Genomic DNA, 24,385 nt, shown 5'->3' with positions numbered 1-24,385 from the left:
TTCGGTATTCATATTATTACCTGGGTCTTAATTACCATTTTGCTTTTTTCAAGGTTCATCCAGCAACACTGAAACTCCTACTAAGATCTAAAGAGGGGGAACTGCTGTTGATTCTGGAAAGAAATGAGTGAGTAGATTTAATAGCTTTGATTAGTATCTCTTCTGACTTGGTGGCGGTGTTCCGGTACAGAATGTTCTGCTATCTTCATACCCTGCAGGATGCTTTGGATGTAGATCATAATTCTCTGAAAACAAATGAAGGTATTCTTCATTAATAGATAATTGTAAGACTACTCGTCGCTCCTTCAATTACTGTGCATGCAGCAGCACTTTATAGAACCTTAGGAGGTCATTGCAGCCTGCTGTTAGATTTTAATATCACAGTTTCTCTTGGGTTTATTATGTTCTTCATATTGCTCCACTTGATGATAATATGCTTTGGCTGACATTCTGAACATGTATACATATATATAAATTAGAATATACCAGTAAAGAAACCCTCAGTATGCCCCCACCCCGATTCCTGCTGTCCACCCTAGCCCCTTTTTTCCGCTGTTCTGCCCCCCACTGTGACTTCTTGTCATACTGTCCTTCCCCCTCCCCCCCATGCTATGATCTGTCCGACAATCCTTGGGGGTTTGCATCCCATACAAATACAGTGATGGACCTTTGCATAATAATAAACATCGGCTATGGCACCCGGATTGGCAGGGCCTGAAAGTAATATAAAAGTGTTGGGAAGGAAGGAAGGTGTAATGGCTAGCATTACTGCCTCACGGCACTGAGGTCTTGGGTTCCATTCCCACTATGGCCCATAATGTGTACAGTTTGTACTGTGCTTGTATGGATTTCCTCTGGCTACTCCAGTTTCCGCCCACAATCCAAAAATATAATGGTAGGTTAATTGGTCTAGAAAAAAAACTTAACTTAAAATTTAAAGGCAAAAACAAGTTGTTTTTGCATTTTAAATTATTGCCGCTTTAAATCTAGCCTGGAACTCCTGGTGTATGAGTTTAGAGTCACAACCCCATTACTTTGAACAGCAGTAGAAAAAAGTTACACTTGTATCTTATATAAAAGTTAACTTGGAAAAAAAGTTACACAGTTATTCTAAGCAGAAAATGTTTAATTAGCGATGGTTCCAACCTGCTCTCTAGTCTTTTATGGAAATAAGTATCTCTATTGCAGAAGTAATTACTTCTGGGATCACCAGTTACATGACAACCCAATTAAAGCTTATTCTGCTAACTACTCTATTACCTGCGCACACTTCAGTAATGTCAACTAATTCCCAGATTTCATTACTAAATGAAAGTATATTCTAGAACTTTGAAAGACGTGCATTGGCCGGCAGCTGAGTTGTCTCCCAGCAGACGGCGCCAGAAAGAATTAATCGTCCTAACAAATTCTCAGCATGGCAGGTACGAAACACAATTGCAATCCTTTATTGGAGACCTGATGGTTAGTGGAGACCTCCTGAGTGACATATAGATTTTGCATATGAAGTAAAAGAATGCCAGGCAGTCACAGAGCCTGTTTGCAAATACTCTTCGTATATTTATTCAGCTGTAAGAGAAATGTCTGCAGACATTACTGAAACAAAATAAATATATTACTGGAAGATATGAACAGATGAGATACCTCTATTAAGGTGAAGGTTTGCCCAAGGGTAATCATATGACTCTTCTGGCTATGGTTACGTTTACATTTCGCTAAAGAATATAGGACCTAATTCAGATGCGGTCACAAAGTTGCGCTCGCTCTAAGCGTTTTTCGCCCATCTGCACATGCGTATAATTCGCAGTGCGCGTACGCAAGCCAGTCTTTGCGATCTGTTTTTGGTTGCTCGTAAGCCACTATCAGGTCGCTAGTTTGAGTGACAGTGCCGTTTGTGGGTGGTAACAGGGGAAGGTGCTTGTAAACGGGGGTGTGGTGTTGCGAACGCAGGCGTGTCAGGACAACAAAATGCCATTTAAAGGGCATGCATAATTAGCAAAGTAGCGTCATTGTTCACGTCCCCTGCATGTATTTCAGTCAGCACTGATCGCTGTGCTTGCGGCGGGGTAAGGCTACCTCAAGGGCTGCGAGCCTCTCAATGTTACCGATTAATCAAACAATTCCAGGAGATGACGTGTTGCGAGGGGAAAGGGGGCATCTTAATGGACTTGTGAGTGCTCAGTGCCGTAGGTCGCTAAGACATAGAAGGCGTCCTTACGCCACACAGTGCGAGCATTTAATTTAAATATCCAGCCCCTTTTTGCCAGCGATCGGGCACATCTTGCGAGCAGGTCTGAATGACCTCCATAGTCCTCAATTATTGTAATCCCTTAATTAAGTTTTTTGTAAAAGACTGACACTCACCTGTGAGTGACTCCATTTAGAAATGTTCTTTTTGTTTTCAGTTATCCTCACGATTAATAGTACTCAGGAGAACCTTCCTTAGATAACAATAAATTCACACAAAGAATGACCTCATTACTTCTCAAAACTCCCAGGTGGTTGACCAATCGTCCAAAATGTTCTTCAGGTCCTTCAAACTCTGTTTAATTTTCTAGGTCAACTCTTCCATGTGGACATTGGAACCTTTTCTTTTGTTTGTCCCTGGCCGTCAAAAATCTCTTACCACTATATAAATAACAGTGAAACATTGCCTTCATCTGTAAGGTCTCATCACCCTATCATTTGACATAATTCTCTTTTATTGCAATCAGCCTCAGCTAAGCTTCCTATCCTAGTGGAAATAAATACATGAAGGATCTCTCTCAGCTAAAAACAATAACTTGCAAAACAATCAGAACAACCAATTAGTTCACCCATTGATCATTAATCACAGGAGATCTTTTCTACCAGTTACTAAGGAGAATATTGTCACAATAGAAACAAGTCTCTTGAGCTGGAACTACCCTTGAGCAACCCAGTGGCCGACCAAGCGGCTGACTTGGTAGACAATACACACTTACCAATGCGACGTACTCAATATGTCTGGCCAGTCATCACAACTGGACGGGCATTAAATTTGCCCACGCAGTTGTGATGTCAGTGTAGGTGTTTCATTGCTGCCAGTAAATGGGCGGTCGGCAGGTCGCTCGTACACACCCCCCAGACGTACCAATATATAAGTGTGCATTAGTATATATGTCTGAATAGCTAAACACTGTCAGCATCTGATCTTGAAGCAACCCCGCCCATAAATGTTCTGGTGCTTCAAGCCGTCAAATGATCCTTTCTGAATTGGAACCGGTATCTTTAAAATAAACAGATAAGAGTTCAGTTGGACGATGCTGTAGCAATAAGCAAGGCGGTGCAAAAAGCATGCCAGCTGTTCAGTAATATGGTGATATTCCCGTTGGTCAGCTTTTCACATACACATGGTATGGCTCTTGGTCTTCAGCCCATTAGTCCAGATGAAATAATACTCCACAAAGTGTGACCTTTTACAGAAATCAAGCTCAGGGTGTCACAACAGTTGTTGAATGTGTTCTTACGGGTCACACACAAAAGACCCTCAAGCTATATTTATTGATGTGCTGATAGCTCCTTGGATCTTTGAAAGAGCCCTACTGTATGTGCCTCCACCATTCTCATTGAAGAGGCTTCATCTTCATCAAGAGAAGACTTATGCCCTTATCATAGCCTCACATTGGCTTCACAGGAATTGGTGTTGTCTTCTTCATGAGGTGCCATGAAAACTTCCACCATGACCCGATCTTTGGTCACAAGGGCCAGTACTATGCCACTATCTAAAAATTATTTTATTGGCTGTCTAAAGCTTGAAACCTTATTACTAAGGGGTTTTCTAATGGTTAGAAAATATTAATAATGTAATCTCACCAATGTTCCATAAATAAGAGGTAATATACCTTCAATTCACCTTAATAAAGCGATAGTGATTCCATCTCGTTGTTCTAACCCTCAGGAAAAGGTAAATGATTTATAATGAATGAGTTTGTAGCAAAGTGTTCAAGGCTTATACCATGGCAAGATCTAAATGAACTGAGCGTGTGTCGCTGCTTGTATACGCAACTAATAGCAATTTAAGGATTCTGAGTCTGCCGTGGACGCTTCTCACATACGGCTGGGAGGACGTCACCGGGCGGCAAAAGGGAATTCACATGTAAAAGAAGCCGTGGGAGTATAGACAGAACTTTTACATCTTTTGCACCAAAGAGGGGACCAGTGCAAATGCGAATAGTGATAACAGCTGGTCATACAAGCGGAGGGCTCCAGGCGGCGGGGTTGTATAAATGTCTCAAACAGAATTGCAACTGCATTATGTGCAGCTCTGAATCAGGCCCTAAGTTTGGCGTTTGTCCCTCTTCATTAGTGGAAAGTTGTTAGGAAGTGTTGCTGGAGTCAGATTTTATTGTCCAGTGTCTAACGTATGCACTAATGCCCCGGTTATGGGGAAAAGAGAACTGATGTACTGCCGGGTCTATTTTTCCTAAGCCCATACATGTCATACGTGTGCATGGTTGACCCCCCAAGTTTCCACAACGTGTTTACCCATTGCATGCATTCACAACAAGGGCTTTAAGAGAAGCTAATCCACCAGTAGGAAAATCCCCTTTTTTTGAATAAACATAGGGACAGCCTACGTACTGTACTACATAATTACAGACGTTTTTTTAAAAATTGCTGATTGTTGCATGATAAATTAGTTAATTACACCATATAAATGTGACGCGGTCAATATCCCAACTGCGGGGATTCAGGCGGTCAGAATGCCGGCGCCTGAATCCCGACACCTGTCAGAATCCCGGCACTGGCATCCTGATGGTAAATAGCGGGGTTAGGGGGTGGATTAGGGCTAGGCCCTAGGTGGAGGGTTAGGGTTTGGCACTAAGGTGGGAGGGTTAGGTTTAGGGGGAGGGGGAGGTTAGGTTTAGGCACTAGGGAGGAAGGTTAGGTTTAGGCACAGGGGAGGGAGGGTTAGGAGAGGGAGCGAGTTAGGATACTGTCCGACAGTTGTCTGTATCCTAACCCTGTTGGGATATCCGCATCCCATATATGGGAAGCACAGACAAATGGTTAGCATTACTGCCTCACAGTACTGAGGTTGTGGGTTCGATTCCCACTATGGCCCTGTGTGGAGTTTGCATATTCTCCCTGTGCTTGCATGGGTTTCCTCCGGGTACTCCGGTTTCATCCCACACTCCAAAAATTTACTTGCAGGTTAATAGGCTCCCATCAAAAATTAACCCTAGTGTGTATGTGTGTGCATGTGATAGGGATTGTAAGCTCCACTGGGGCAGGGACTGATGTGAATGGACAGATATGCTCTGTAAAGCGCTGCGGAATATGTGTGCGCTATATAAATAACTGGTAATAAATAAATAATATAAACAATACACTTTAAATCTAAGAAATACAACAATACTTCAATGGAAATATATGTTGAGTTGCAAAATGTACGTCTTGCTTACACTGTACTTGGCGTTCCCGCTAGGCTGTTTCAGTGGGGAGCCACGCCCTGCCCAATTTCTTAAGGGCAGAAAGCACCCTGCCCTCCACCGCAGTGCCCCGCTGAATCAGCCTGTGAGTTTTGTCCCTCCCGCGAGCCGCAGTGTCCCACGGTTGGGGAAAACGGCGGTGCAGCGGTCACCCAGGTGAATGGATGTCCGTAAGTGCCGGGCACACCCCCAAGGGTGATGAAAGGGGGATGCATCATAAAGATACGTCATAAAGACATAGATCAAACTGTCGAAGGCAACATTTCGGCATCCTCCGAATGTCAACATGTTCACAATGTTGACAGCGGAACTGTCGCTATGGGGAATGCCGTCATGCTGAGGATGCCAACGGTTAGGGTTATGCGCTGCTGGGAGGGTTAGGGTTAGACTTTAGGGTTAGGCACTAGGGGGACAGTTAGGGTTAGGGATAAGGGGAGAATAACTCACTGGCACGCTCATGCATTTTAGCTCCCCGCCGGAAGAAGATGCTGGAGCCACAGTTGCCGCCGGGAGAATGCAAGATACCACTGGGCCACCAGGGACAGTTTGTCAACAGTTCATCATGTCGACGTATCCCCCTCATAGGCCTGATGGATGTCAACATGGTCACAGTCGGCAGTTTGGCCATGCCGACATGCAGCATGTCTGTATTTTGACCGTGTTGACATTCTCATGCCGACCGATTGGCTGTTGATATGATAACTGTCGACAAAATCCTACCACACCCCTCTGAGGAGGGCATATATAAATAATGGAATGGGTCTGGCAACAACAACTGGTTTTTCAAGCCACAAATAGTAAATGCAACCAAAAGGGATACTTGGCCGAGGGCCTGATTCAGACCCGGTCGCTCTGACAGAGCACTCGCTCTGAATCAGGGCCGGGTTTTTTTTTTTTTTTTTAGAATGGCCTCCTGGCCACTCGCATAGCTGTGGGTGACCACGCACAGCTACAGCGAGCGGCCATGATGATAGTCTTGCGACGAGACCCTTGTGGTAGGGTCTCGTGGCCGCAAGCCCCAGAGAGATTTCGGCTCTAACAGAACCGGAATCTCTCCACTGACATCACTCGTGATGTCAGTGGGGCCGCCCCCAAATGACAGGCGTTCTTATAGGAACGCCTCCTTTTGGGCAGCCACCCCCCCCGGCCCGCCCACCAAAGGGGGCGAGCTGTCACTCAACATCGACAACTCGTCCCCTTTGTTGCGAGACCCGGAGCGACGGAGTGCCCGTCGCTAGCCGGGTCTCGCGCATGCGCACGACGGAGCCGGCTCCGTCATGCGCATGCGCTGTGGGCCACCATCGACCCGGTTGCGAGCCCTCAGTGCTTGCGACCGGGTCTGAATCAGGCCCTTAGATCTAACATGAAACAGTGTTTATCTGTTCACGAAAAGACCAGATCTAACAAAAAAAAATTTTTTAAATATTCGGTAACATTCAAGTAACAAATTGGTTAATATATTATTTTGTCCAAGGCTGAAAAAAAAAAAAAAAACAATAAAACCTTTTACAAAGAAAATCTTTTAACGGCTGTAAATAATACATTTGCAATATGTTTAATAGAGCGACTATTCTAAATGTTTTATCAGTCCAGTGCCGATAGATGAATAATTATAATTAATCCATTTTATATTTGCTCAGCCAAGAATTAGGTGTCACAATTTTATGATTAGTCATTACTCTCCTGTCATCTCTAAAACATTCAAGAAATGGAAAGATAAATGGTTTTACGGGCTTTTTATAAAGTCCCTAATGAATTACAGCGCGCAATCCATTTGCCCACCATTGAGCTTGGGAAGATTACCATTCATAATTAAATTGTATATTGCCCAGTGGGTTTATGAATAAAATCATTATCTGTCGATATATCTACAATGTATAGTCTCTAATGTTTTTAGACACCACAGTAAAACATAATAAGAAGCATTAAGTCTTCTGTAACCGTTCCCCGTTTTAGTGTAAGTAATAGTTATTCTTTCCCATGTTGGCCATGCAAGAATAATTTAAAGAGCCACTTAATGTAACCATTCAGTTTATCCTGTATGAGAGGAAAGCTTGGCCTACAGTGTACATACAGTATGTACTGTAAGTAGAATGCAAACTCCCATGTCTTAACATAACTAAACTGAAAGGCTTAGGACACGCACACAGCATGTTCAAAATATGGATATTTAATTGTCTAGAACTCAAATTAAAATACAGATTTTTTTTCCCCCCCTTAGCCATAGTTTTTAGCTAGCATTTGTGCATACTTACCTACTCCCCAGGAATGTCTGTGAGTCCTCACGATTTTGGGGGAGTCTTCTCCTGTTGCACTCTGCGTCTTCTGGCTGCTGGAACTCTTCTCTTCACTCATTGAACTCCGCTGCCTGACAGAGCCGCTATGATCTGCAGCCTACCCTGATTGGTCACTCAGCTGCCGTGGCTCCATTGGATGAGCCTAAATCCTTGCAGATTCAGACTTCTCCATGTCAGCGCCGCCCTGACACGCCACAGGCCCTCGGGGGAGGAAGATGGCAACCTCCACTGGACCATCTAATGAAAGGGACAGATGAGTGACCCCCATCTCTGTCCCTAATACAAAGCACTCACTCACATTTCTCTACCACATGGGGGAACAAAGGATTAATGCGGGTGTTTTTCGATCAATGTAGTGGTCACAGAGTAAAGCTGGCCACACACTAGACCAACTTACATCCAACCAGCCAACTTGTTGATTGGTTGGAATGAAAATCTGGTAAGGAATGGGAGTAAATGATGATCAGAAATTTACTCCTAAATGCCAGAAAACAGATGAAAATGGTCGTCAGGGAAGTTTGTTAAATGTTTGATTTAAACTATTTGTTTATACAACAGTTTTGGTCTATCTTTCAGCGTCTGGGAGCAAGTTGCTGATTGTACTCCTTACCAGATTTTCATTTCAACCAATCTACTAGTTGGCTGGTTAGACAGATAATCTTTAGATGTGTGGCCAGCTTTAAGCTGGCCACACATCTAAAGATTATCTGTCCAACCAGCCAACTAGTTGATTGGTTGGAATGAAAATCTGGTAAGGGATGAAAGCAAATGACAATCAGCAATTTGCTCCCAAATGCTGGAAAATGGACCAAAACTGTTGTTTGAACAAATTGTTTAGATCACACATTTAGCAAACTTGTCTGACGTCATTTTCATCTGTTTTCTGGCATTTAGCAGCAAATTGCTGATCATCAGTTACTCCCATACGTTACCAGAGTTTCATTCCAACCAATCAACAAGTTGGCTGGTTGGATGTAAGTTGGTCTAGTGTGTGGCCAGCTTTAGTCTGCATGAGAAAAATTGGAGCAGTGATTCAGGCGCCGGCATCCTGACTGCCTGAATCCCCCCCCTCACTCTGTAACGGAAAGTTGTAGTGATAGCTGATGATTGGTAGCACAAGAGTCACTAGAGAGTAATGGTAATTACTGGTCATATCATGCGTTATTAGAGCCCTGAATGTTTTCCTCTTCTGTAAAACCACCCCGGGGCAGGGACAACTTTCTCTATTAATGGGAGTGTGGCGCTAGGCTGTGCCAAAGACCTTTACAAACATGTAGTAAGCAGCACCCGGAGCTTCATAAAAGAGGGTATAAGAAGAAGCTGACGGGTGCCGCCTTTCAATGCCAGCTGGCGGCACACAGTGTGGGGTGCCCCTAATGACCATCGTAACAGAGTTAGTATATTATGTCACACATCCAGTTCTTCAGTTGTCCCCTACAAAATTTGGACATATACGCAACTGCCTAGTTGTGCCTAGTGGTAGTGCCGACCCCAGTCAGGTCTGTCAGATTCCAGCACTGCATGTAGCACATTACAGTCTAACCGGAAGGAAATGTAGACCTGGAGAGGGTATGTAGTCATTATGTCAGCATTGTAAACGTCGACCGGAACACTGTCAACAGTCCATATTAGTGTTAGAGCTGTAAAAACACTAATACTATATGTTGACATGCTGAGTGTCCAAACTCACAATGTCAGCATTTTTGGCAAAGCCGACATTATAGGCCTGATTCTGACGTCTGAGTAAAGCAAAAAAGAACAAGTAACTTTGCACCTGGACATACAATGTGACAATGAAAGGGGTACAAATGTAATTATTGTTTATGCATGCAGGATAAACACTGGCTGCTTTCGCATGTAGCCCATTGATGCTGGACAACTTCCCAAACCCTCCCAAATCTAAACCTCTCTGCGCATGTTACATCAGCCCCACCTGCAGTGCAGCATGGTTATCGGCCAGCTGGGCAATATGTGCCTTTCTGGAACATTTTATTTTACAAAAATTATTATATGGGAAAGATTTCTGGACTGCACACCCTGAATATATATATAATGGGAGGTGCTACCTGATGAGACAAATTGCAGGCACAAAAACAGACAAATCTCAGGTGCACAACTCCAAATTATTAATAATATATAAATGCAATAAAATTTTGCAATCAATAGAGGTTTTTAGCATAATCTTGGCCAAGGTTACGGGCCTACCCACCATATCCAGGTAACCTCTGTAGGGTAGGTCCCTAACATACTACGATTCAAATCCAGAGTGCAGGACACCCCAAAATAGCCCAGTTAAGCCGCCCCAGGGCACCGCCATAGTAAGAAAAGTGCAGTGTGAAAGAGATAGTTAGGAGCAGCTACTGCTGCATATAAAGAATGAAAATAAAAAGTGAGGTACATATATAATAAACAAACAGTGAAGGGTTAAAATGTGTTATAAAAGAAAAATGTGTTATATAATGCGATGCCCTGAAACAGATCAACAAAGGCAATCCAGGGGGACCCACGCCCCAAAAATGAACCAAAGTTGCACTACAGTATATAAAACTTGTAGGACTTACCTAGAATTGTGCCTATTACTAGTGTGCATATTCATTACAAGACTCCATGCTTTTATTATGAAATAAAGTGAAAAAAAACCTAAATAATTACTTTGATTTCCACCGTTTTAAATTGTATAATTTTATAATATGTATAAACTCTGAATTCTATGTGACGACATATTATTTCTTTTGCTGATTAAATAAATTTTTGTCATCTGGATATGTTTCCAGTAAAGTAATCTTACAGATGTAATTTTGTTTTCATTCTGTTATAGAATGCTATATCATAGCCAAGCCCAGTCATTTGTGCATTGGATTATTCTGCAATACTGACCTTTAGTTACATGTTTAACAAACATATATTTGTATTCCTGACCTTAAATCCCACGTGCAGCGCTGCTTCCCAAGATGCTTCAGAGCGACTTAGATTATCTTACACGGCTGTTCCGTGCCATACTCTGTAGGATGTATGGATATACTTCCCAGTAATTACTTAAGTTCACAGGATCACATTATTTTACTATGGGATGCGGTCAGAATACCGACGCCGGAATCCCAAAGGTAAGTACTGGGGTTAAGGGGAGAATTAGGGTTAGGCACTAGGGGGAGGGTTAGGGAGAGGCTGCAGGGGGGATGGGTGGAGGATAGGTTTAGGCTGCGGGGGAGGGAGGGTTAGGTTTAGCCACTAGGTGGGAGGTTAGCTGTAGGCTCTGAGGAGGAAGGGTTAGGATTAGGGGTTAGGTTAGGATTACTTACCTGGGGGCATCAGCATTCTAACCTGGTCAGGATTCTGACCACTGGGATCCCGAGAGCCAGCATCCCGTACCCAACCCTTTTACTATGTTGGATTCTGTTTCCATGTTACTTTGCTTATATTGTGAATGTGTTACATCTATCAGACCTGCACACTAACACAGGAAAGGACAGGGTTTCATAATGATGTAAAAGTACCTCTTTTTTTAATAGGTTATTATGTAGGGCATAAGTCTAGTGCTTGCCTAACTTGGGGCAAAGTGACCTGGGCCTAATGCTCAGAGTCACTTACCATGGGCTCAGGCCTTGGACCTGCCTAATTATTAACACAGAATGACCTGGGCCTAATGCCCACGGTCACTCACAGGGGCACGGGCCTATTGCCCACCTAACAATACCACAGGTCTGTGCCCACGGGCCTAGTGTCAGACAACCCTGGTGTTTTAGGAAGGGTTAATAATACAGGTTGCCCATGGTTGCTTACAGGTATGCTGGAAGAGGCTGCAGTGGGAAGCTTCATTTATAGCTCTTTTGATTTCCGTCACTGCAGCATTCTCTGGTCCTCAGCTTCTTTCTTGATACCTCCTCACGTCTGCCACCTCTTCCTTCCTGGGCCAGCTCTTCTCTTCTGTTTTGGGAGGTCTTCTATATTGTGGGCTTTGACAAGATTTTGTGTATTTGTCAGACAGCATATATTATTATTACTGTATATTATTGGGAGTTTTGGCCCCAAATCAAAATTATATTAATACAAAGTAAAATACTGACCACACGATTATCAAAACTATGCTCCCGTACAAAGAATATGAATAGTGATGGAGACAGTATGATTACTTGCAATATATTATGGAAAATAAAGACGTCAGGGGATTATCTCAGCCAAACCGAATTTATGGATATACTAATAGATGAACTCTGGTAATGGCACTCTTTTATATTCTCCTTAATTGATTAATGAATCCACTCCACCTCCAATTACCTGAGGCCTGTGATTTGCTGGTTGGAGTTTTTGTTATTAATTAATTACTTTATTATCTTTTCTACTAGGCTGTTACTCTGGTTTGAATTGCCTGTATTGGCCTAAGGCCTGTGATTTGCTGTTTGGAGAAGTGCGTTATATTAATATATATTAATATATATTTTGTAATAGGCTTTTACTTTTAGGTTATTCGTTCTTGATTAATGAAAACATTCTACTGTAGTAGTATTAAACTGGCATCCAGTTTGCCACTGCTGTACCACTATGTTCATGGATGTGCTATAGGGTCCTATTTATCATTATATGTTAGCAGGACATTCCCAAAAACAGACGTTTTCAGGGGGTACCCACAAATATTAAGTATCCCCCAGATGTCCTATGGAGGGATCGCAGCATATATCTCCATTATCTGCTGTGGTCCTAATATAAAATATTACATAATCAGGAAAAAAAAAAAAGTAACCTTACATATAAGAGATCTGTAAGGGACAGTGTTAGTCATTCTCCACGCCTACAGCATGGGACGAGCCTGTAGCATAAAATGGCATTAGCAGTACAGAAAAGGACATACAAGTTGAATTTATGAGTCATTGTAATTCATTTATTAAACATTAGGTTCTGCTTTTACAACTGGTTCTCATCTAAGATTTCTCAACCCTTTGCCAAGTCATCTTTTTCTAACGAGGCATAATGCACCTTCATTCAATTTACTGCTTTCACTGGCTCATCAGTCTCTGATTCTCTCGGGGAATGAGACATCCTTTATTCACATACCATCCACAATATAAATGTCCATTACCTATTCTTTCTTTGTCACATAAGACTTAGTTATTCCGGCCTGTTCAATAAATAACTGTGTGATTAAACCAAGAGAAACATATTAGGATTCTAGACAATACAGCTGCTGGGATGAGAACTCAACCAAGGCTGCCACGTAATTCTGTATTTTAAATGAATATCTCTTGAACCTCCCTTTGTATTTAACCTTTACCTCTAAACATATTTCAGGAAAAAGGTAATTCTAGCCATTTACACAGACATGTTTTTTGCATTACTGCTGGAATCTGAACAGTTTTGCATGAGAATTGCAATACGTAACTAGCAGGGTTTTGGGAACGTGCGCCGGGGCAGCTGCCGTTGTGATGACAGAGTTATTCTGAAGTTAAATTTGAAAATACCTTTTCAACCTCATTGGTCATTTAAATCGGTTTAACCATTTGTACCACACTGACATACTTTCCAGCATTTATACAGATAGAAACAATAAACCACGCCTCCAATGCAGCCAGTACATGCCCCCAGTACATGTAAAATGCCCAATTTTGTACAAAGGGCTTGACTCAGAGTTGTACGCAAACTGGGGGACTGCGCATGTGCAGAACAGGTCCAGCATTCCGGGGCCCCCTCCTCTCTCCCCGGCGGCCGTCAGTCGACTGACGCATATGGCCGGCCACTGCAGCATCAGTAGACTCTGGGCACTAGAGTGTGCCCAGAGTCTACTGCGCTTCTGCAAATTGGCATGGAAATGTTGTGGCCGCCATTTTTCTGGTGATTTCCTCACTGCGCATGCGCAAAGTGCTGGCAAAATGGCTGCTCCTGCCATTTTCTGGCGTATTGTGCAGCACTGAGACACGTGACGCGGGACCCCGGAGAGGTAAGTTTTAGATAACATGGGTGCAGGGTGGGCGGTATGGGCCCCCCCTGGCCCAGAGGCCCGTGTGCACTGCACACCCTGCACCCATTATAGATACACATGCAGTGCCCCCTAAGCCGCAGCCAGATTGACAGACTGCAGCTGTTTGGGGGTGGGAAGGGCATGGCTCCCGGCAGCATTCCTGAAAACGAGGGCATTGCCCCCGTTTTCTGGTAGTGCAGAGGCCAGAGTTTGCATCCTCCAACGAATATTCTTGGCCCCGGAAGAGGCCTGATGGGATGCCAGAAAAGCCTCCCCTATTTCGGAACTCTCCTGTACAAGTATAGAATTAGTGATCTACACAACTTATCTATCTTGTTACATATTGTCACAGTATGTAATTGTTACACATATTTATAATAACCTCCATTTTATAAGCCATATTATGTTTTCTCTCTGTACTGTTGTCAATCAGTCTGTAAACTACAGTATGTCATGATAATACTGTGATCCTTTTGTATCTCCCCAGACCTTGCCTTGTGGTTCAGTCTTGGATAGAGGAAGTGTCCTTTCTAGCTCTGCAATTACACTAGAACAAACCATAATATGAAAAGATAACTTTTATATTGGAGTTTAAGGCCACAGTCTGGGTCACAGAGGGCCTGATTTAGAGAGGCGCGTAATGTCAGTCACAGTGGAGGGATTTTTTTTGTTAATGTACATGCGCACGTGCAGCCATTGGTCATCAACAATGATCGCAGAGAGGATTTATTTGCAAAGAGACAGGTGGAGGACCATTTTCTGGGCGTGCCCTAGTGAGCCAGTGCAAATTCATAGGAAGCTGGAGAGGCCCCGGCGCCTTAGGTGAGACACTCATTCTGAGACAGCATAAGTTTGCTCCACAGGTGCGATGTGCGATCGATGTGTTCGTTTTGTACGTAAGCAGTGGTGGGAGTCTCTGTGCACAAGACGGCAGCTGAGTCATTAGCATTTTTTTGCAAGTCCGCTGCGTACGGGGTCGTAGCAGCGGTGGCCATTTTGTACATCTCTAAATCAGGCCCAGAGTGCGGTAATCAGACAGACTGAAAAACATTCAGATTTCTGAAATTATCAACTAGTTAGGCAAGTACTAGAACTACGACCCTGTGACTCTGGGCAATAGGCCCATGTCACTCTCTGTTATAAGGTAGGTAGGCACAAGGCCCGTGCCCACTACAGTAAGCCTGGGCATTAGGCCCAGGCTAATGTTCCCTTATTTCTGGCAATAGGCACATGACCATTGAAACCTCCTAGAGGGAGTGGATGTCTGTCTGCACCCCACTCAAAAGTAATTTTCACCACCAATAACAATCCCCAGCTAACAAGACAGGGGCCAGATAGCCATAGATAGGAGAGAACAGGAATCACACTCTTTTGGAGTAGGACTGGTTTCACTGTATATTCTTGTTTAGAATTCTATTATCACCAGCACGGCAGCAGGCTTACCTCCCACACACGCATGCCCATCTTACACTCGCAAGGAGCTTTTGCATCTCTTAAGATCTATGTCAGTTAAAAAGAAACATTACATAGGACTTAAACCGAGGATCAAGCATGGTTACCAAAATGTACTGATCCATTTGCAAGATGCAATCCCTTGGGTCCTGGCAAAGTGAAAAAAGAACTTGATTTAGAAAGCCCAACATACTTTTGCAGAATTACTTTGTTTCACCTCCTCCTTTAGCTTCTCTAGCTGCTTTTCCAGTAGTTTAATTATGGCTCAGGTTGGCAGTGTCTGAACTCACTTTATTGGTTACAATTTCAAATGGTTTCAGTAGCTTATATAAAATGGACAGTTTCCTCCAATGTGCTGCATTTAGGTAACATAACCCCCCATTTCCCTATGTAATGGCTTGATGTGTAAGTTTGGATGGCTTGTTGCTATTCCTCCCAGTAGCTGAAGCATATAATGGGTGGAATTCCACCTGGTGGCATGGCAAATTATGCTGTTGCAGATGCTGCAATTTTCTGAATGTGGTTGCTGAATGATGATCAAATTCCCAGAAATGTTATGGGCCACAGCCAGCATCTCCTGCACTGTCCTCTAAATTCTGAACCACCAAGTGTATTGTGTGCACAAAACATGGTATGTTTTGTAATTCACTTAGGGCTCTATTTACTACAATCCGCATTTGTAAATCAGATTGTAGTGTGATATTATCGACAGGCAATATTATCGACAGGCAATATCACAGGGATTTACTACAAATCCTTTGCAAGGACAGAGCTTGCGAGAAAGCTCTGTCCCTGCTAATCCCCTCCACACTCTAGTCACGATATTTTCGCCAAAAAATACTGTGACTAGTGCCCCGCGCATGCGCCGACTTACAACCGCTGCTACCCCCCCTGGTGCTAAGCCCTGCCCCGCGCGATCACGGACCCCTCGCGACCCCCCCTCCCTTAATAGCACTTACCTGCAGTCATCGGTGGTCCGGTGATGTCTTCCATGCCTTCGGTCAGCTGATATCCCATACTGCACTGGGACCTGATCACCTGATGACCAGGCCGCAGTGCAGCATGGGAGACCAGCTGATGGAGGGGAGTCATCACCGGAGCCCCGACCACCGGTCCCTGGAGTCAGGTAAGTGAATTTTTTTTTTTTTTACTATTTTTTTTTGCAGTGTATCAGTTTGCGGTCTGTTTAGACCACACAGCTGATCACTGGGGCCGGGCTCCGTGCTCTGCTCTCCCCGTTAGAGCAGGGTAGGAGTCCGGTAACTGGGGAAGACCCTGTTATTATCATAGGGCTTTCCCCGGTATTTTTTACAATTTATTTTTCGTAACTTTGGTCGGATCACATTTCCCATTACAATTATGAGAAATGCGATCTGCTTACTAAAAATAAGTGATACTTAGGGGTTGGAGTAGAATTTTACGAATTCTACTCCAATTGCCCTGTAATAACTATAGGTGATACTAAAATAATGTGAAAAGGGTGTGAAAACACCCTTTTTCACCTTATTTTAGTAAAAATAATGTTAATAAATAGAGCCCTTAGTCATTTCAATTATCTTACAATTCGAAATGACAAATCCTGAGCAGAGTCTTAGCGGGGTAAGCCATTTTGCCATCACAGATTGGCACCAGTATGCTTCTTAGTGAAGCCAGTGATACAGAGTGTAGGCTGTCTGTGAATGATCTGACATTGGACCTGATTCACTACGGAAAGTAACTGGGTTTGTAATTGTGATTATGCACGCTGTTCAACTGCGATAGTATGCTAATCAATTGCGATTACTATGCCCTCACAGCACTACACAAGGACGCCCACTTTACTTATTATTACTATTATTATTATCATTTATTTATATGGCGCCACAAGTGTTCCGCAGTGCCTTACAAAACTTAGCACACATCCGTAATGTTTAGCAAGACTGTGAAACCATCGATACAGTCGAGTACCATGGCAGCCTCACGCACACTTGCAGAAGCCCTGACCTTACTCAGAAATTGCTAACCCATGCATGCTGAGACCACAGGCTGCGTAGGCCATCGTAGTGGCTAATTTATGCATGGCCTGCAACGGCATTCGAACACAGTGGCATGCCTACATTTCGCCGACCACCCCCCCATCACTACCCACAAACAGCACTTCCTGTCTGCGATGGGTCTGCGTAGTCACTGCAATCACAGTCCAGATCGCAGTGGTTGGTTCGCACATGCACGCTGCAATGCATAGGCAGAACGCAACAATTTGTCGATTGCGTGCGTAATCGCAGTTGCGAACGGTAGTGAATCAAGCCCATTGTGTGTTAGATACTGCTGCTGAACTGCTGCTAAAGGTGATACATCCACCTAGTGGGCTGTCAAGGTCATGTCATCTTTACTTTGATATGTCTTGCTGTCCACACATCAGTAGTTAAGTGGATAGTCGATATAATTAAATTTTCTAGTAAGAGAATAAAAATTTTTAACGTCCTGTTACAGGTGAGGAATTGCTTTTCCGGTAAAATAGAATAAAAATTGAGTTTGGTAGCATGGACACATGACCACAACTAATCATCGAGATCCAGATGTATTGATGGTGAATATTTGGACGCAGATCTAATGCTAACATAGCCGTCATGGCTACAGTGATCAGCTGTGCAACAGGATGGCAGCTGTCATACTTGGCTCCTTATGCAAATTTAGCTTCACAGACAATTGTGTGAAACTAATAGTCATCTTCTTGATCCCATTACGTGATGAAGAATCACTCCCAGTAGCAGCACCCTTAGGACCTGATTCAGACCCGCTCGCTAAGGCACGATTGCTCGCTGCCGGGCGATGTTTGTTCAGTGCGCATGCGTATAATTCTCACTGTGCATGTGCAAGCCAGTCTTTGCGATCTGATTTTGGATGCTCGTAAGCCACTATCAGGTCGCTACTTTGAGTGACAGTGCCATTTGTGGGTGGTAACTGGGGAAGGGACTTGTAAATGGGGGAGTGGTGTTGCGGACGCAGGCGTGTCAGGCCGCCAAAACACTGTTTAAAGGGCGTGCATAATTAGCAAAGTAGCGTCATTGGTCACGTCACCTGCATGTATTTCAGGCCGCACTGATCGCTGTGCCTGCGGCAGGTTAAGGCAACCTCAAGGGCTGCGAGCAGCTCCGATGGCTCTCGCTGGTCCTGATTAATCCTACATTTTCCGGAGATAACATGTGTTGCGAGTGGCAAGGAGGCGGCTATATACACTTGCGAGCGCACTTTGCCGTAGCTCGCTAAAACATAGTGGGTGTCCTTATGCGACGCACTGTGAGCACTTCATTTAAATTTCAGGACCCTTTTTGCCAGCGGGTCTGGATGAGCTCCTTAGCGTGCAAAGATTCTTCTTGGGAATCCTGTATAGGGGAGGAGTCAGATTACCTTTGCAAATTGGATGCAGGAGGACTACCTCCGATCATTAATGAGGAGGTCAATGATGAGGATGTTGACGTGGAGATTGCATGTGCTGGAATCTTCCATGCTGCTGGTAGCTGATGCTACACTGCTTGTTATTATTTTACATGATTTTCTAGATTTTGATAAATAATTAGCATGAACTTGCTGTAAATTATGTAACATAGAGGTGCCTAGATGATAAATGTCCCTGTCTTTACTTACTTTGGCACTACATGGTACAATGGTACAGATGCCTTGACAAATGTTGTTAGGATTTGGGTAAAGATATGTCCACATGGAAGAGGTGGATTTTTTTTTACTTATTCCCAGGCATGACAATGTCCTTCTTCTTATCACTGGCATGAAGTGATGCCACTAGTGGCTGACATACTTTGACACAAACAACATCATCCTCCTGAATTTTATTAACTTTTTCTTGTCCAACACATTCATTATCAACATATTCATTAGTGTCAGATACACAATTATTCTCCTCATCAAGTTGCACAGCAGCATCCTAAATTTCTATGTCTAAACCATCATCACTTTTGCTACTACTCATCCTCACATTTGCAGAGAGTTCCGAAATGGTGGAAGGAGGCTTCTCTAGGATTACAGTGTCCGAATCAGAAATGTCAGAATCATACATAACATTCGTGAACACCATTAGACCTTCCTCAGGGATATGTGAAGTTTGTAAACACACAATGTGTTCTTCAATCTCCGTGTTATTTTTGTGCACTGATTTGCCTGTTTTAAAGTTAACACATCTAAACGTTCACAATAGGCATGAAAAGACTTGAGTTTTTTTGACAATAGATAAAAAAAATATGCATTTATAATTTTTGGGATGCAGCTGATTGGGACACCACACCCAGTAACTCCAGTAATATGCACTGCCTCTCATTTCTCCTCGGAAACCCAAATATATGTATATTATATATGGAATACAAAGCCTACCAGCAATGGTAGAAAGTACGTCATTCAAAGTTAACAAAGTAATTAAAAAACAAGTGTAGGTAGACCAACGTATCATCAGCCTTTTCTTCAGGGTCCATGTTTTTTAGACCCAGAAGATAGGACTGATGCCTTGATCTATACACTTGTTATTTGGATTATTCTGTTGTCACTGAATGCCGTACTTTGTACCAGTGGAGTATGTATACATGCTGTATGTTTTGTCGTGGGACAATATGGAGTGGTGCATTTCCATTCCCTTCTCTTGGTTGCTTTGGGTACCTGGAAGGGAGCTGGAACTGAGCTCGAGTGCATAGAATGGTAACATGCTCTAGAGTTGTCTATTGATAGTGAAACCATTGATGGTTGATGGTTTCACCCCATCAACCTGAAACCATAGGACAGTGCATGGACAGATGAAAGAGCCGTGCATACACAAAGCAGAAAGTGAGGGAACTTCCACCCACATATCTCCACCAGCCACTGGTGAAGCCATAGCCATCGGGGGCAAGTCATTAATGATTCGTAACCATCACCCATTGATGGCCGTCCCTAAAACGCTCTCTCCCCTCCTTCATGTGTAAGAATTCTCCAACATCTCTGCTCTATTTTTGAGCTGCTTGTTAAGTAATAAGTAAATGATAACTATGGCGTCACCTTGCTACACCAACGAAGCACTAATGCCCCTAAGTACCAGAGCCCCAGAATCCTAGCTCTGTCAAAGCCATAACACAGTGTAAGTACACCAGAATAAGGCCACATGCCCTTTGGTGTTTTATTTGTGTTTAAAAAACAGAAGTTCAATTAAAAAAGATACAGTATATATCAAACATGTCTGGCTTGCGTTTGTTAGCTATGTATGTGGCATCTGTACTGGTGTTTGGGAAGTCCTAAGAAGCCACACCATTGATCTCAATGTGTGTACATTAGATGCATGGAAATGAGCAAGAAATTCACCATTCTAATGCAACACACCACAAATGCACATGGGCAGGCTGGCATTGATAACCAGCGGCTTCCATTGCCAGACCTGATTACATGCATTGTACCAGCATTAATAATCCTGATACACATGTGCTTCACAGGACTAAATGAGATTTTTTTTTCTTTTGCTAATTGAACAGCTGACTTCAATTACCTGAGGAATCCCTGTCAAGACAGGCTCAGAGAAAGCACAGACTGTAGCGGGAAGCAGTATCAGCCCACACATAACATGTCCCTCCAAATACTCCAGCCCAGGGTCCTATAACATCAGTGTAGCAACCCTCTGGGGCTGTGGAATTCCCACCAGCAGGGGTAAGGACCTTACAGTAAGCACTTTTCCCACTAACAGCTATAAATGTTATTGTGCTGCGCCCATTGGGGCACCGCTCTTCCGTCTGTTTCATGTCACGGTACATCATTTATTTGTATCATGGTTCCATCAGTCACCAGTGCTGCGTAATATGCTGCCAGTTACTAAATACAAGAGATGGGCATGTATAGTGTGCCATGCTTTTTTTCTAGTAATAAAGGTACTGGTACTCATCTAATGTTACAAGTGAATACAATATTTAGGGCTCTACTTCAATATTAATTTTAGGACATGTCATACTCATATCTATCTAAGGCCCCCATTTATTAATGATATTAAACACCAGTGTAATTTTTCGTTAAATATCACTGCGATACAATCGAAAAATTTACTGGTATTTAACAATACCTCCTCCTCCGCGATATCCTCTGCTGGGAGCCTAACGCTGCCAGCGTCAGGGCTCCAGTGTTATGCGCATACGTGCATGCGCATGACACGGGGACCCGGCAGTAGGGATGGCCATAGGTAGTGTTACCCCATTGATGGTTACCATCGATGTCAAAATAGCAAATAGCCATCGATTGTTACAAACTATTCAATGGATGACCAGCGATGTTTTCACCAACCGATGGTCATCTCAGTTTTTTGACTGACTGGTTCATTTTTTTTATTAAAGCTCACCAGCCCTCCTCCTCCTCTTTTATCCTTAGTATGTAAGCTTTTACAAGCAGTGCCCTCCTACCCTTAGCACTAGCTATGTAGTACCCCTTTTACACCGGAGCCAAAACCCGGGTTATTGCAGGGTTAACCCAGGTAGCTCCTTGGTGTAAAAGGGGAGGGGGTTGGAGTGACCCGACAATCCAACCCAGGTAACTTGCAGGGTTTAGCACGGGCGTAACCCGTGAAACCCTGCAGTGTGAATGGCGCACTTCGGGTCACGAGGACCTGGAGCGCGCCGCATGCCGGCTGATTGGTCCGGCTTCAGTGGTGCTTGGAGATGACGTCATCTCCAAGCGTCCACTTCAACGCTGGAAAAGCCGGGTCTACGCAGACCCGACTCTGGTGTGAATGGCGCCGACTCGGGAATGTCCTGGGTCTGTTAGGGTTAGGCCCTGGGGGGGAGGTTAGGGTTAGAAACCACTAAGGGAGGGTTAGGGGGGGCACAGGGGAGCATACTTACCTGCCTCTGTCGGGATTTTCATCCTGTCGGCGCGCAGCCGCCGGCATTTCAATCCCATTCCGTTACCAGTTCTCTGCTCTGTCTCCTGCTCCCCTTCAGCAACTCTGACACTGATTGTCATTACATTGGGTATAGGCTCAATGAGAAGTGAATACCTTCCCCATGCCTGCGACACCCCACCCCATGTTATTTGTCCTACCCAGTCTGTAATGTTAAAGTAATGTTTCACCTACAGCAGAGGTTCTCAAACTTGGGGCCCGATTCAGACCCGTTCGCTAGCAAGCGTACGCACGTTGCTGGCGATGTTTGCTAATGTACACATGCGTATGCATCACAGTCCGAGCGATCGGGAAGCGCTCGCTCGCCCTGCAAAGACAGCCCAGTGGAATGAGTGACAGGAGAGGCCGTTTGTGGGTGGTAACAGGGGCAGGCCAGCAGTAACGGGGGAGAGAGATGCGAACGCAGGCATGCCTTAGTGTTTCAACGCTGTTTCCGAGGTGTACATAATTAATAGGCAGCGTCATAGTACACATCACCTGGCTGGTTTTTACACTGAACTGGTCGCAGTGCTTGCGGTAGGGTAAAGGCAACCACAAGCGCTGCGAATGCTCCCGATGGTACCTGATGTACCGATGGTTGCATACACTTCCTGGAGATGACGTGCGCAAGTGGGCATCTTAAGACAGCCTGGTGGGTGTCTGCATACACAAAGTGATTGCACGCCAAGACATAGTGGGTGTGCTTATGCCTTGCTGTGCGATCGCCTGCCTTGCTGAGTGTGTTCTGAATTTGCATCATACTTGCCGACATTTTGGCAGGGGTATCCGGGAGGGGGCTGGCAGGTCTGTCCAGCAGGGAGGATGGGGGCGGGGCAAAGAGGCGGAGCTGGGGCGTGCCGACGTGATCGCGTCATCATGGCCCCGCCCCCCGCTTTATAATGCCAATATTACTGGCATTATAAGGCAGGGGGCGGGGCTACGATTATGTGATTCAGCGCGAATCGCGTCATCACACCACCGTACCGCCCACTTTTGCGGCTGGCGCGGGGGTTAGCGGGGTGCCGGCATCCATTCCCGGGGGACTTGTTTAGTCTTGCGGGTTGTCGGGAGCGGCACCCGATTTTCGGGAGGCTCCCGACAGTCACGGGAGAGTAGGCAAGTATGATTTGCATACGCTGGGAGTGAGCATATGTTTCTAGTGAACGGGTCTGAATCAGGCCCTTGGTCCTCAGGACCTCACACAGGTCACCCAGCAGGAGCACAGGTCTATTCAATACTCACTGACACATTTTAAAAGATCCACAGGCGGAGCTAATTACTTCACTTGTGATTCTGTGAGGAGAGCTGGAAAACATGCACTGTTTGGGGTCCTGAGGACAGAGTTTAAGTTTGAGAAACGGTGACCTACAGTATGCTACATTATGTACTTGCTGTGTTTACTGTGTTATTTTGCAATGTTTACCCCCATGAACAACGCTGTGCATTCTTTGTGGTGCCTTATAAATAGGCTTATCATACTATTCCTTTAAACCAGGACACTCATAAATTACACAGGTTCTGTGGCTGGCTGACTTCAAGCCTGGAGTTTTTCCTGTTTTTTTTAATCAGCCACAGAACCTGTGTAAAGCTGGCCACACACTAGACCAACTTACATCCAACCAGCCAACTAGTTGATTGGTTGGAATGAAAATCTGGTAACGTATGGGAGTAAATGATGATCAGCAATTTGCTCTTAAATGCAAGAAAACAGATGAAAATGGTCGTCAGACAAGTTTGTTAAATGGTTGATCTAAACAATTTGTTCAAACAACAGTTTTTGTCCATTTTCCGGCTTTTGGGAGCAAATTGCTGATTGTCATTTGCTTTCATACCTTACCAGATTTTCATTCCAACCAATCAACTAGTTGGCTGGTTGGATGTAAGTTGGTCTAGTGTGTGGCCAGCTTAATTCATGAGTGTCCTGGTTTAAAGGGATAGTATGGTAGGCCTACTTATAAATAATATACACTAATTATTATCTAAATATATTTAATCTAAATTAAGTTTTTGACTTTCTGTGACAAACTATCCGAGCCAGCTAAACGAGGTCGTAAACCCAGAGTTGAGTTTATGCACGTACATACAGGGAGTGTCTGCTCTGAGCATGCACCTAAGAGAGTAATTTATCATTGTCTCACTTATAACGTAACCATAAATATGTATTTGTATCTGTAGAAAATGTGTGACACTCTCTCTGGGAATTACTGTGAGGCCAGAAAGTTATTTTTGTAAGGCAGATCGAAAAAAAATCCCCATAAATTGCATAATGTCCCATATGCTTATAAAGAACAGTCTACTTTCCTCAGAGTATAAACTTGTCAGAAAATGCCAAGTGACTTGTTACTCTATTACCTGCTTTATA

General features: G+C 44.0%; 1 protein-coding gene across 1 annotated transcript in view; it reads left to right on the top strand.

Annotated features, from left to right (window-relative positions):
* ADAM12 (ADAM metallopeptidase domain 12) overlaps nt 1–24,385 on the top strand; it is a 736,937-nt gene that overhangs the window by 171,725 nt on the left and 540,827 nt on the right. Inside the window, exon 3 of the mRNA XM_088452195.1 lies at nt 54–127. Coding sequence (XP_088308321.1) covers nt 54–127 — 74 coding nt within the window. The remainder of the gene's footprint in view (nt 1–53; nt 128–24,385) is intronic.

The sequence above is a fragment of the Taudactylus pleione genome, unplaced genomic scaffold, assembly GCF_031769625.1.
Source record: "Taudactylus pleione unplaced genomic scaffold, aTauple2 ptg000034l, whole genome shotgun sequence".
Taxonomy (NCBI): domain Eukaryota; kingdom Metazoa; phylum Chordata; class Amphibia; order Anura; family Myobatrachidae; genus Taudactylus; species Taudactylus pleione.
Note: the sequence above shows the minus strand (reverse complement) of the source record. Positions and strands in the feature narration are given on the sequence as shown.